The 14,744-nt window shown below is 39.9% G+C and overlaps 1 protein-coding gene across 1 annotated transcript; it reads right to left on the reverse strand.

The window, feature by feature from the left end:
• Positions 1 to 6,336: 6,336 nt before the first annotated feature.
• On the reverse strand, positions 6,337 to 13,331 carry LOC137257718 (dynein regulatory complex subunit 4-like). The gene is made up of 10 exons (XM_067795116.1): positions 13,233 to 13,331; positions 12,696 to 12,809; positions 12,105 to 12,302; positions 10,484 to 10,690; positions 9,980 to 10,240; positions 9,044 to 9,211; positions 8,596 to 8,682; positions 7,901 to 8,110; positions 7,199 to 7,264; positions 6,337 to 6,979 (listed from the first exon to the last, which is right to left on the reverse strand). Exons 1-10 carry the CDS (start codon positions 13,233 to 13,235, stop codon positions 6,830 to 6,832), a joined length of 1,464 nt encoding a protein of 487 aa, XP_067651217.1. The 5' UTR covers positions 13,236 to 13,331; the 3' UTR covers positions 6,337 to 6,829.
• Positions 13,332 to 14,744: the final 1,413 nt, after the last annotated feature.

Here is a 14,744-nt window from a genome sequence, read left to right on the forward strand (position 1 = left end):
GCTTTGATAGGCATTCTAGAAGTTGAGTAGATGAAGAATGAGGACTATGATTTATGGCTATACAAGTTCTTAAATTCAGTGAGTGCGATGTTCGACATAGATACTAATGTCGTTGTCAAGCAATTTGCTTGATTTGGCGTGTTTGCAATTTGCCTGACAACGACATCAGTATCTATGTCGAAACGTTGCACTCACTGAATAGAAGAAGTTGTATAGCCATAAATCATAGTCCTCATTCTTCTTGAGACAATCCAGTGATCAACACCATGACAACTAACTTCATGTACGCGACCGACATGTCACAACCAAGTCAACGGGCCTGACTACCCGATCCCTTAACTCAGCTCTTACGACAAGCATGCTTTGCTGAAGACCCATTCGGATATATTCTGTGTCCCAAACAAAAGTGTAGAGAATAAACAAAAGGCGAAAATACGACTCATTTAGAATCCGCAGCTCCACAAAATTAGAATTTTTCTGGGCGTTTTTCTTTTCTTTTCTGTTTTCTTTCTTTTTTATTGGGTCTCTATATATTTCTAACAAAAGTATATTCATAAATGAGTGGAGTTTATTTCCGAGACGAAATGTGAGTATTTGTGTCTACTCATTCAACATGGAGAGTTTAAGGCTTTCTGCACATCAACTACACGACGGAGTATCCTGTTGCAAAACGTTCAAAGGCCTCCTGTTTCTTATTTATCATGCCATGATTCTTAACACGCTATCTAAATCTAATAGATTTCGACCATCAACACATATAGGACTTAAATGGTCACCATTTGAACATAATACGCCAAATCAGCTGAAATGCAGAAAAAATATCAATATGAAGAAACTTTGAATGGAATCATGTGTTAAAAAATATTTACTAAAATGTTTAGTTTAAATAATCCCCCTCAACCTCCCTGTCTCACTCTCTGCACCCCGACACCTCACCACCTTCTCTCTCTCTGTCCCTCTCTCTGTCTGTCTCTCTCTGTCTCTCTCTCTCTCTCTCTCTCTCTCTCTCTCTCTCTCTCTCTCTCTCACACACACACACACACACAAATGCCTCGGCCACACCCTGACCCCCCAAATGTACACCACCCACCACCCACCACCCACCACCCACCACCGCCACCGCCACCGCCACCGCCACCGCCACCGTTATCCCCCAACTGATACATAATTTAGACCTGGGTACTTGCTCTGAGGAGTGTGACCTTGACTTGATTCCTGGGGGAAGGGTCAAGCCAAGACGTTCACCTGTCGTTGTCGGAACAGCTGAGATACTGAGTGTCACATTTGCGGACACTTTCGTAAAAACATATCGATGGGGCTCAAAGTTCACTTAGATAACACTTGTATGTCTAAAACTGGTTTTATACTTACTGACCTACTCAGGGAATATTCCGTGGAGAACATGTGCGTAAATACCTGAGCATGCACACCACACGTTTAGGATATATATCTAAATGTATAATATCTTTATGTTTCTTACGAACTGGAAATGACGGAGCATATATATATATGTGTGTGTGTGTGTGTGTGTGTGTGTGTGTGTGTGTGTGTGTGTGTGTGTGTGTGTGTGTGTGTGTGTGTGTGTGTGTGTGTGTGTGTGTGTGTGTGTGTGTGTGTGTGTGTGTGTGTGTGTGTGTGTGTGTGTGTGTGTGTGTGTGTGTGTGTGTGTTATTCTTTTCGATATGAGTTCGGATCTATGAATCTATGACTATCGGTTGGTGGAACTGCCCCCCTATGTGCACGTGCACCGAAGTATATGTTATCATATCTTATCCCTTGGCACGGGTCGGGGGGGGAAGGAACTTTCAACGTCAACTGACGTCCATCACGTGGGTCAGTTACCCGACACGGCGATGTCAAACTCTGGTGGACATAAGAAATGGATTTAACAAATTGTATCCATGTCGGGAGTCGAACCTCGGCGTGACGAGCTAAAGCCTTAAAAATTTGGCTACCCCAAAGCCCCGTACATCTGAAAGGCGGACGATGCGTTTAGAATGTACTATCCACAGCACAAACAACAACTCTACAGCTTCAAATACACTACATTGCATATAGTATCTTTATATGTTTACTATGGTGAAACAAAACCTATTAACCACCTACAACTATGTTTCCAGAATCAACCAACACGTAGAATATCAACATTTTTGCTAAGTATGATAATCGGATTATGTGAATAATCCGGACAAAACGTTAAAAAAACGAGCATTTAAGCAAAGAAATAATCCTATTTCAAGGTCTAGCCTCCTCCAATTCTCGTCTTCAAGTTGAAACCAAGGTGAGGGTCGGGGGGGATTTACCACTCTTATCTAGACGGTATACCTAACTGTACGTGACTCGCCCGTGGGTCACACGTATCAGTACATGCGTTTTTATTATTACTGGTCAGAGGACGTAACTGCGCGCACCGTCAGTGCAGTATTCCATGTTCACCGCGACGTCATTGGATGTAAAAGTGCACGTAATTAACATCCGGGTATTCACCTGTGTCTATACATTGTCGAGTGAGTTTACTTTTAGGCCGCTCGAAGCAATAAATCTCCAAAATTGGGCTTCATACATTGTACCCATGTGGGGATTCTTCAGTGTGACGTGTGAGTGAGTTCTTTACGCCACACTCAGCAATATTCCAGCTATATGGCGGTGGTCTGGAAATAATCGAGTCTGGAAGAGACAATCCACTGATCAACAGCATGAGCATCGATCTGCGCCATTGGGAACCGATGACATGTGTCAACCATGATCCCGTTAGTTGCCTCTTACGACAAGCAACGTCGCCTTTTATGGCAAACATGGGTTGCTGAAGGCCTGTTGTACCCCGGGACCTTCAAGCGTCCAGTGTGACGAGCAAATGCTTTAACCACAAGGCTACCCCACCGCCCCAACACAATGTTAGCTCACATGCGTACAATGTGTGAAGCCCGTTTGTGGTGTCCCCCCGACGTGATATTGCTGGGGGTGGTGAGGTAGCCTAGTGGTTAAAGCGTTTGCTCGTCACGCCGAAGACCCGGGTTCGATTCCCCACATGGGTACAATGTGTGAGGCCCATTTTCTGGTGTCCCCCGCCGTGATATCGCTGGAATATTGCTAAAAGCGGCGTAAAACTAAACTCACTCACTCATTTTTTTAGCTCCCCAACATTTCGCAGGTGAATCTGTTTTTTGCATGACACGGGGCTCTGTGAGTTCAGTCAATAGCCTTGGACATGCATGTTTAATTAGATTTGCTACACCAAGACTCGTCTCATTTAGTGACGGACAGTGGTGATTGTAACTTACATATTGAAACACTGCCCTGAGACCATTGTAGCGTTTTCAAGTCTCGAAATCACAACTCACATGGACGCTTAATGACATAGGACTTCTTACCAGCGATGTCCAAAGCTATCAGACACAGACAAGCACAGGTTCCCGTGACATTGTTTAAATATTTCCAAGTCAGTTAATAATACGTAGTAACAAGTAGAAAATGCACTATCCTCAGTCCTTTTTGACACTCGTAATAATAACTTATCAGCAATATTAAAGCAAGCACAATTGGGCCTGTCTGGTTTGTCCCCGAATCACATCATTTTCCTTCTTGTCAATGCTTAAATCTATAAAAGCTATCTAAGTCTTTAATCTCCCAGGATCAGGTTCTGATTTTCCCATCTGACCGGCGCTCCTTTTCTAGACCGGACCTAAACCAACTGGAGGTTTCAGCATTCATCAAGAAATTCCTAATGTATCATCTTGGTACCAGGAAGTAGTATACAAGGGCTGTAATCAGATTAGAAGAGAGTTTTTTCAGACTATCCAGTACTACGGCTACTACCACTGAGCAATACTCTTATTGCTGTTATTACTAAGACCCGTGAAGGTCCCGGAGTAGAACAGGCCTTCAGCAACCCATGCTTGCCATAAAAGGCGACTATGCTTGTCGTAAGAGGCGACTAACGGGATCGGGTGGTCAGGCTTGCTGACACATGTCATCGGTTCCCAATTGCGCAGATCGATGCTCATGTTGTTGGTCACTCAATTATTTACAGACTGCCGCCATATAGCTGGAATATTGTTATTACTATAGCTATCACTACTGCTGTTAGTGCTACAGTATTACAACTACAGCTCCCTCGACTACTACCACTACCACTACCACTACCGATACCGATACCGATACCGATACCGATACCGGTACCGGTACCGGTACTGGTACTGGTACTAATCAATGCTAATACTAATACTACTGCCGTCACCACCACAGCTATCGCTGTTACTAGCAAATCTACCCATGAAGATCCGGGTTAGAACTGATCTTCAGTAACCCATGCTTGTAGTGAGAGACGACTTACGGGATCAGTTGCTCTGGCTCCCTGACTTCGTGGACACATATCACCGTATCCCAGTTTCGTATATCAATGCGCATGCTGTTGATCACTGGATTGTCTGGTCCACACTGGATAATTTACAGACCGACGCCATATAGCTGGAATATTGCTGAGTGCGGCGTAAAACTTCAAACTCACTCACACTCTCACCTGACAAATCCCTCAAAAGTTCGTGTCTACTTTACTGATCCTATATACTTTCTGAAAAGACTAGCACTACGTACAAAAACGCTAAGTGAACTGTAGTTTCTCGTCAGTCTTATCAGCTCCCCGGGAAAATTGCCTTTTTATGGGCTTCATGTAACAACAATTGCACAAGGGTTGTATAATACGGTGTTCTGTACTTGTGTGTGACAACGCCGTACAATAAGCATGTGTTGCACAAACATTGTGATAATAAAGTCTGGATTGCGTTATAAACGTGTCATGTGCATAAATAGATTTCTCTTACATCTGTAACATAATACAGGACTAGCATATCATTAGTCCTTCAACGAGATCCTGACATATAAACAGTAAGTGAGGGAGTTAAGTTTTATGCCGCGTTTAGAAACAATCCAGCAATATCAGGGCGGGGGACACCAGAAATGAGCTTCACACATTGCACCTATGTGGGGAATCTCAAAACATGCAGGCATAGGCAGATCCAGGGAAGTGTTGTTTTTGTTTTCCTGGGGTGCGAACGAATGATTATTTATACCTGGGACGGAGGACTGGTGAATTTGGACCTCAAATGCGTAGCAATTAGCTGTGCAGAGTTACGTCCCATAGTTGTGTTAGGACCCGATGGGATCTAAATCAAACAGTATGTGAGTTTGGTTTTCGCGCCTCTCTTAGAAATATTTCAGCAATATCACGGCGGTTTACACCAGAAATGGGCTCCACACATTTTACCCATGCGCAGAATCGAACCCGGGTCTGCGGTGTGAAGAGCGAACGAACAGTGGTACAAATGATTAATAAGATAGTTATTATTTCGAGATCAGAATGGGACTCGACAGGTACTAGAATCTGTACTTTCCTGAAAGCCATCAACAACAGTCCTATTTTAAAATTAAAGAAACGAGAAGAAATGTACATGGCATAAGGCTACACAACTGTTAACAATGACCTCCAACTGATTTACACAATGATACGCAAGTCTTGTGTGTCAATCGATCTGGCTCACTCCCAACTATTTCCAGGAATGTATTAGACATCGGTTAGGTATTTGATTTTAAAGAACTTAAAATAACCTCCTAGGGATTTCCGTGACGTCATCGTATTTTCGCTTTCATTGTACGCGTTTAGGGCTTTCCAGTTTCATTTACAGCCAGCTTACATCACCCTATAGAAACTTGACTGTACCACGAGTGATCGAGAGAGAATTTGTTGGGATAGAGCGAAGGAGCTACTTTTTGTTGAGGCCATTTTTTATCAGTATCCCATTCATAAACAGCGCGTTAGCTGAATGTGGAGGAAAGCCTGGATGTTATACAGATGCCTTTTGTAAAATTGGGCTTGGTGCTGATACACGGTATACAATCGATGCGAACACGGATTCGAACCCACAGTCATGGTTTTGGCTTGTCCAAGGGAGGCAACCCCGCACAGTGATCCTCAGTCATTAGCCCGTACCGTCTTGTGTGTTGACATGCAAATATAAGGAGGTACTATTAAGTTGGTTCAGTGTGTGTTTGCTTGTATTTCAGGCAGACAGTCAGAAACATATGCATACTTATAATCAACATCAACCCTCCTAACTGATGCCAAAAAAACAGATGAAAAACAATAACTAACATTCTCTATTCAAACAGGAACCTGACAACCATTCTCTATTCAAACAGGAACCTGACAACCATCCAAGCCATGCCAAACCCCATTACAGGGATAGAGGCCAATATGCAGAGTCAACTTATCACACAGATGATGTTTAACTTTTGTTTGCATTCTTGCAAGATTCTAAATAAATGAACAACAAATGAAAGTTTCAGTGAGTAAATGTATTTTCTCAAGATATCACAGTCTGTACAATATGCCGGCCATATTGATATATACATGCTTTCTTCCAGCCGGAGTTATGCCATGCTAATTTCACTCAACATGATACACATAGCAAAATACATGTCATACAATATACTGCCTTTAAAATGTTGGACGGAAGAAAGTTAGCAATATACTGACCAACAATATTACTAAAACATGTGTCAAAATCATAAATGAGTTTGTTTGGTCAAATGAAAACACTAACAGAGGAAATAAACTTCTCAATGCCTGTATTTATCCAAATGGTAAAATTTGCACAAAAATATGTACCCGACATAAAACTTTACAACAAAACGTTTCTGTTTCTTGTAAAAGAGGCACATCTTTAAAATTGTTTTCTCTAGACACTTATCAAATAAAACAGTTTTTGTGTTCAAAAGTTGAGATGCTTAGAGTCAGGCAATAAGTAGGTGGGCAGATGAGGACACTAACATGCTAGGATGGAGCAGAAACAAGTCCTGCTGGACCATGTCCAAGGGTCTGACCGCCAACTGTACTCTCTAGAGGCTTGAAGCCAAGTTCTTCTGTTGGAATGCCGAACTGCCGCAATTTCGACTCGTAAGTCCTCAGGAGGTCATTGTGAGCCTAATGAAAAAGGATTGTGTCATTGCAAAGATTTATATTCATTAAATTCATTTCTGTGAATAAGCATTTTTTAAATTTGTAAGTATAACATAACCAGTATGTGAAAGCCTGCTTGTATTACCCTATAAAAATCTAAGTGTGGTTTCTGTGGAGTTACAGAAGGGAGATAACTCAAAACCTGTAAAGAATGTACAATAGTACACATCCGAATTCACGTACCTTGCATACTCTGGCCAGTTCATACTGCAGATCCTTGATGGCACTGTTCTTGGAGTCAAGCACGTCCTGGAAATATCAACAAGAATATGTAACAGCTGACATACAGATCTTGTCCAGTTTTAAACATACATCAATTTCAGAATTGAATGACTGTGGCAGCACTTAATAAGACTGCATACAAGTAAACAATATAACAAACATAAAAACTAAAAGTTTTCAATCTTGGACTTTCAGACATAAATCTCCGTAAGGCTTAAACTACAGCATCATGCGCTTATCCTAAAGATGGACTGAGTGTGAGTAAGTTTAGTTTTAAGTTGTGTTTAGCAATATTCCAGCTATAGCACATGGGGAACACCAGAAATGGGCTTTACACTAAGTGCCTATGTGTGGAATCGAATGTAGGTCTTCGGCATGATTAGCAAACACCTTAACCACTAGGCTACCCCCCCCCACTGACCCTTGCAAAACTGGAAATCATTTTAGGAAAGGAAATTAGCATAATACTACTGAAATCGCATAATTCTGTTGAAAATGTATTCATCGAGCAATGTTTTTATACATTTACTTTCAGAATACTGGATCAACTATAAAAAATCCAAAGGTATAAACACTGAGCATTCTTTAGAAAGGGAATTGACACCCATGAACCCATCAAACCACACCGTGAGAACACAAACATGCTGAGAAAGTATGACATACCTCTAGCTTTCGTGTGACGACGGTGAGCGCAGTGGGGTCAAGGTTAGATGCAGATAATACTTCATTCAGTTGGGCCTCCTTCTTCTCCAAGGTGTCGGCCAAAGCATTCAGCTTCTTCTCCAAAAGGAGATTCTTGAAGTTACTCTTCTGTTGAACCTCATGGATGGCTTTGACGAATTTGCGGTACAGATCATCTCTCTCCTCCTGAGTCTGAAGCAAAGATAATAACATAGACATCTTCTAACATTCTCTAAACTAGTCATTAAGCATCCAATCCTTAACATCTAGTCACACACTACGCAAAAGTTACTGGTAATTTGCGACCTGTTCTCTTGAATGCTCATGGGATGAAATAGTCATCAAAGATTGTGTAATTCAACTTGCAGTGGTTTTTCACTTAGGCATGCCACACGGTAGGTTTGAATACTGGTTAGCCTTCATTATGTCGCAAGTTTCTCAGGTTTCTAAGTTTTTCAAATGGAATTCACTATCATCTACGTTCTTCACTTTTTCAGGTTTTCTTTCACATCAAGTTGACATGCCTTATATATATGAAATACAGACCAAAGTGGTTTATCTAGACTTACTAAAACTCCCATGGTCATGAACAAGTCCTGTTTTACAAAATATGGCAGATAATAAAATTAACAAACCAATGTATATACGAGTAAAGTTTGTGTTTTCTTTGGCATTACCTTTTGGAATCTCTGTTCTAAGACTTCATGCTCCCATTTAAGTGCACGGAAATCATCTTCTGTGACCCGTAGCCTGGCCTTGGTCATCTGCAAAGAAGGGATATAGGTCATGAGTCAAAATAAACATGAATGAAACAAGAAACAATCAACTGAGTTTCACAATTAAACAATCATGATGTTATGACTCACACGCTTTCTGATCAAAGGGACACAACTCTTGCACAAATTACCTCCCCTTGATTATGCCAATTCCACAATAACGATGGAAATCTTAATCTGTGAATTTTCATCCAATTAAGGATGTCTTTCTAAAGCTGAATCAAAGAATGGGGAATGGTCACTTTCTCCCATCTCGATAAAGCAAAAACAACATTCATTAGAATCACACCAAGACAGGACCCAGAAATGCAAACCCACCTGTTCCCCTCATTGAGACAAGAGTACTTACTCGGAGTGTTTCTTTATCTTTCTCATAGTTGGCCAGCTGTTTGCGGAGGTCTTCCACTTCCTCGCGAGCCTTCTGGAGAGGTTCGGTCAACCGCTTGTTCTCGGCGATCACCTCCGCCATCTGCTTCTCCATCCTCTCCTCTTTCTTCTTCATTTCCTCAACTTGTTCCTGGAAAATGCCACACCAATTATCAATCACGAGAATCAGTATTATCAGATCTATTTAAACAACCAATGCTTTTCAGAGGTGGGTATAGGTTTTTGAAAATGGTGTGATGTGCATAAATAACCAAGATGCCCAATACTGAAGGGGTTTGTATAAGGTGTCTGTAATTAAAAGTCTAACTGGGCACTACTAGTGTTTTGTATCAAAAGAAAAATCTGCAAACCATGGGAGGGAGAGTTTCATCTAATGGTGAGTGCCAGGAATTATTGTTAGTAACATTTGGGGTAAAAATACAACACAATATGGACCAAATGATTACCAAAGTCACAAATATAAAACTCAAAGTTCCAGTAAAGTCTAACAGTTACAATAGACTGTCATTATTGCTTGAACATGTTAGCAAAAATATCCCACATCATTTCCATTGAAACCACGTCTTCACTTATCACGTCACACATATTTTGTAGTCACACATATATTGTTGCTTTACCTCATACTATATATAAGTGAATGGTACATACCATAGAAAATACAAGTATCAGTAATTTCCCAACAACTTAAACAATCCAAAAAAGATTCAGATGAACATAGTAAATATATTGACACAACACCTACAACATTCTAAGCAAAATCAAAGATGCTAACTCAAAGAAAACAACCTCATTTTAGGTTTGAGTCCAAAGATAAGAAATAGGATTTAGGTTAACTCAGCAGAGCTAGAGCAAGCTTTTAAGTGATATTTGTTGTTAGTACTAAAAGCCTTTTTCCTACCTTGAGTGTGTTGATGAGGGCAAGGTTGTTGAGTGTGATATCATTGTAGTAGTTCTTGATATCACTGAAGGCTTTCTCATGATTCTTCATCAAGGTGTTGATCTGACCGTTCTTCCTCTCCTCAATCTCATGGATCTCAGTCTTCCTCCTCAGGTCCAGCTCATCTCGCAGTGCTCGCATCTTCTTCTCATACTTTGACTCAATCTCACGTGCTTGACGCTCAAAATCACGCCTCAACTCTGTGATCTGCTCATCATTTTTCTGTAAGGAAGAAACACCATATTCATAGACGTCTGAATTTCATAAATTATAATGAAACACTTAAAAAACACATTTATATTTTGGTAATATTTGGCAACATGACCACAAAAATGAAGTTATTCTGTGCAAGTAGATCTGAGCTAATCAAACAAACAGTGTTTTTATTCAGGTTCAAAACTCGTTTTATGTGACTGAAACAATTTGAAACACAGACAGAGAAAGCTGTATTCAAGGATGACTTACCCTCTTCAGGTTCTTGATAACGTCTTCATGAGCCATCTCTTGCTCTTTGAGTTCCACTTTGAGAGCCCGGCGGTCCTTTCGGAGATCTTTCTCCTCGTGCTGATGAGTGTCTTCAGCCAACTTCAGAGACACTGCACTCTGTGCCTTCAGCTCAGAGATGTTGTTCTGGTGCTCATACAACAAGTGCTTCACCTTTTGTTTGTACACCTGGAAATAAACAGCAGAATTTGCATGAAAATAATGAGAACTATCATATTAGCCTTGTTATTCCCTCAGGTCTTTAAAATAAACACCCTTTCTTATTGTCACTGATAACTCCTTATATGTTTACTGGCAGCAGAATTACGTGCATATATATTTTGTCCAAATCAGTGGAACATTTCTAAGCTCCTTTTGAATGGCAGTGACAGTACTTGCTTGACTAACTGTAGGGTTCCGATCCCAGAAATGTTTGTAGCACTATGATATTCATATGCCTATGATAAACCATAGAGATACAACAGGTTGCAACACTAAGAATGAATTAGGGATTACGACATAAATCCATGCAGGAATGTCTCCTCCACTCAAACACAATCTGATAATCTGTGTTGATATATAGACACCTTTTCATTTCAATCATAATCAATACATTGATACAACATTTGAGTTGCTACATCAACACCTCATTATCATTATCCCTCTTCAATATATTGATGCATATTGTGAACTTGGTGATAATGTCACATGGCATACAGACAACTTTAACATCTAGAAAATATGCACTGCTTGTAGCCTATAATTAGTTTTTGTCCCTTTACAATGTGTTTGTACTCAGATGTGGACTAAACATATGGCAGTGTATGCAACTCCTTCAAAAAGACAGGAAGCTAACAGGGCTGATAACGAAAAACTGTCGCAGGCCCTGTTAACATGCAACCAGGATACTGAGATATGGTTTCAAAAGAAAGTAATTAAGGGATTACTTGTAGTGAGGTAAACTTAAACATGTGCAAAAGCAAATTTAATAAAACCATGACTTGATGGTCACCATTTGTTCATTTAAAGTCACTGTCAGTAGAAAAGAACGACATTATTCATTGGCTGAAAGCATTCTCTAGAACAGTCACGTTTTAGTGTTAGATAAATGGGTAGGTTGATCTGTGGAAATTACAGTTTGATTGATCATGAACTATACAGACATCATCTAGTTACTAGAAATGTAAATTATTTTCCAAGTATTTCCCATAGTAAGTGACATGGTCAAATATATATCCCTGGCGTACATGGCCGGCTATAAAATAAAGTTGTAAGCCCGTCATGTAACTAGCAAGCAGCTGGCCGCCGAGTATTTCATACACTGCATAAGGCCTTGATAATAAGCAACATATTTTGCTGTCACAATGACGACCATATCATCAATGGCTTATCTATCAAATAATGTAGTACTACATCACTGCAGATGTTGTTTTGTGAGTGAGTATGGTTTAATGCCGCTTATAGCAACATTCCAACAGTATCATGGCTGGGAGCACCAGAAATGGGCTTCACAAATTGAACCCATTTGGGAATCGAACTCTGGTCTTAAGAGTGATGAGCGGATGCTTTAACAATTAGCCTACCCTACCACCACTTTTCATACCTTAATTTCCACTTGATGTCTTTCCTCGGCATCTTCCATCTCTCGATCCTTATTCCTGAGTTCAGCCTTCTTCTCTTCAAGCTGACGTTTTGTGATCTCCCAGAATGTGTTCACTTTGTCTCGCTCCAGCTGGAAGTAGTTCCTCTCCTCACGTTCTCGATCCAACTCATCTCGCAACCGCACAATGTGCTCTTCCAGCTATTGTATTGTATCATAATATTGTTTATAAAATTCCATTAAATCATAAATAAGAAATGTACTGCATAGCTATGAGTTCAACATCAATGCAACAATATCTGGATTACAGAAAAAAAAATAGAAAATGTGTGGATGACCACCCAATCCCGTTAGTCGCCTCTTACGACAAGCATAGTCGCCTTTTATGGCAAACATGCTTTGCTGAAGGCCTATTCTACCAAGAGACCTTCACGGATCCATCCATGTAGAAATGTTAGAACACCCACATACAATTTAGTTTTATGTATTCTGTAATCACATACAATCTAAGATACCATACAGTATCTCACACAAAATACAGTGTGGAAATGTTAGAATATATACATTTTCCTTGATGCAAGAGAATAAACAAACCTGCTCTTTTGTCATTTCCTCTGTTGAGATTCCATCGATGACGGTTGGGGTTTTTGCCTTGCCAGACTTCTTCCCCTTCTTGCCTTTCTTCCCACTCTTCTTCTTTTTGGGAGGCTAGAGAGAAAACAATATTAATGGATTCTTCATTGAATGCTAAATCACGGTATCCAAAGTCCCCTGAAGATGTAAGACAGGATCTAATACGAAAGAAATGAAACTATTAATTTGACACATACATAAAAACGGTTAAATGTAATCACCCGACAGTGCTTTGTTTATTCAAAGGGCACATACGTTTCACATCAAACAAGCAATAGCATTAAAAGAAATTCCTCACAAGCAAAACCAATGTTCATACCATAATAAACAATAAGATGTCACGAAAATGGGAGACACGTTCGCCCTAGTTGCTCTTAGCTGTTTAAAGAAATCGATCACAGAAGCCTATCGTCGCCACTACAAATATACTTAGTACGGTTTTAAGAGTCAAGTATATTTTCTGCTGTGATATAAGGTCAGAACCATCGATGAACCTACCATTTTGACGTTTGTGGGGAGGAAATGTAATCAACACAACAATACAGCTTCCTCCCGTTGTCCACAGCAACAAGTACCCGGATGTAAAGTCTCGTGTGTATTCTCGCAACATAAAAAAAAAGACTTTTTCGCAAGAGAATCAGATGCATAGCTATTTTTGATATTTTGTACTTCCAATGAATAGTAAATTTATAAGTAAAGTATAAAATATCATTTTATCCTACGACGCGCTGCTCAAGGGACGTAACTCAACACTAAACTAGTCCCGCTCTTTGTGAGCGCGGCCGCTAAAACACATTCCCATATGAGGTAGTCAACAGAGCAAAGCTGATTCATCTGAGGGAATGTGATTGACATCTCTCTTAATATACTACCCATCAAAGGTTTAGACTCACTAGTGTTAATGTAGCCACTTACTTCAGTCAACCTTTCTCAACTAGATTTTACAAACCAATCCATGCTGTCTAAAGATATACTGTTTATAAATAAACTGATTTATTGTAAAACAAATTCGTAAAGTACTAGAATTTATACTTCACCAAGAAAGAGTAATCCCAAATATAACATATGTTACATCTGACCACTTTCTAAATGGCATTGTGTAATCATATTCGTAACGTTGAAAAGTTGAAAAGATTATTGTCATGAGTTCAATAAATGACGAAACTTGTTGAAAAATGCAGACTTCTTAACGTTACACCGAAACACAGCTGTTCAGATGCACGATACTAGCACATGCTTTTCATCATGACCCTCGTGCATTAAATCTGTGCATAAGGTTAGCATTTGTTTTCCTTCATGTTAGCGGAGATATTCATCTTCGTTGTAACCATATACACACAACTTGTAACGAGTGAATCATTTTGGTCTCTTAAACGTTGCTGAATCAGAAGCATGATAACGACTGATTTACTTGACACATCAGCTTATTTTCTTAACCTTTGCACTTATATCAGCATATACTTGAGTAGATTTTTCAAAAAAAGAAATCTTTACTGAAATTGTCAAAACATTGTGATATATACCAACATTGAATGTGACATTGATTTTGTGCCATGTATGGACGGTTTCATGGGTAACTCATTCATTTCTATTTTTATCCATGACTACAAAAAAAAAATGACTCGGCGGAAATGTCTCCAACGGGGCATGATGTAACACACCGTGGGCAACGACGCACATTATGCCACTGGTGTGCAAGAGAGCGGCTATCCACGGAACTGGTGACTCCTTCAGGTAAATAATGTTTTACTCTGAACACCGATTAACTTATTATAACGTGAAGATATGTACACATAGTTTTCCTCCAAACCTGTGCTAAAGGCTAAGTCCATTGATGTGTGATAATTCTATCCTTTAATGAGGCAAGTATATATAAGCGGACAATACACCAGTCTCTTTGGGGAATATCATTCAAACTATTAATTATTACCCTGTAGGCTTGTGCAAGTCTACTTTCCGCCATAAACGCCCGGTTTAACTTTGAACTTGGCGTGAAAAAATTTAAGTTAC

This window comes from Haliotis asinina, chromosome 12 (genome assembly GCF_037392515.1).
Source record: "Haliotis asinina isolate JCU_RB_2024 chromosome 12, JCU_Hal_asi_v2, whole genome shotgun sequence".
Lineage (NCBI taxonomy): Eukaryota > Metazoa > Mollusca > Gastropoda > Lepetellida > Haliotidae > Haliotis > Haliotis asinina.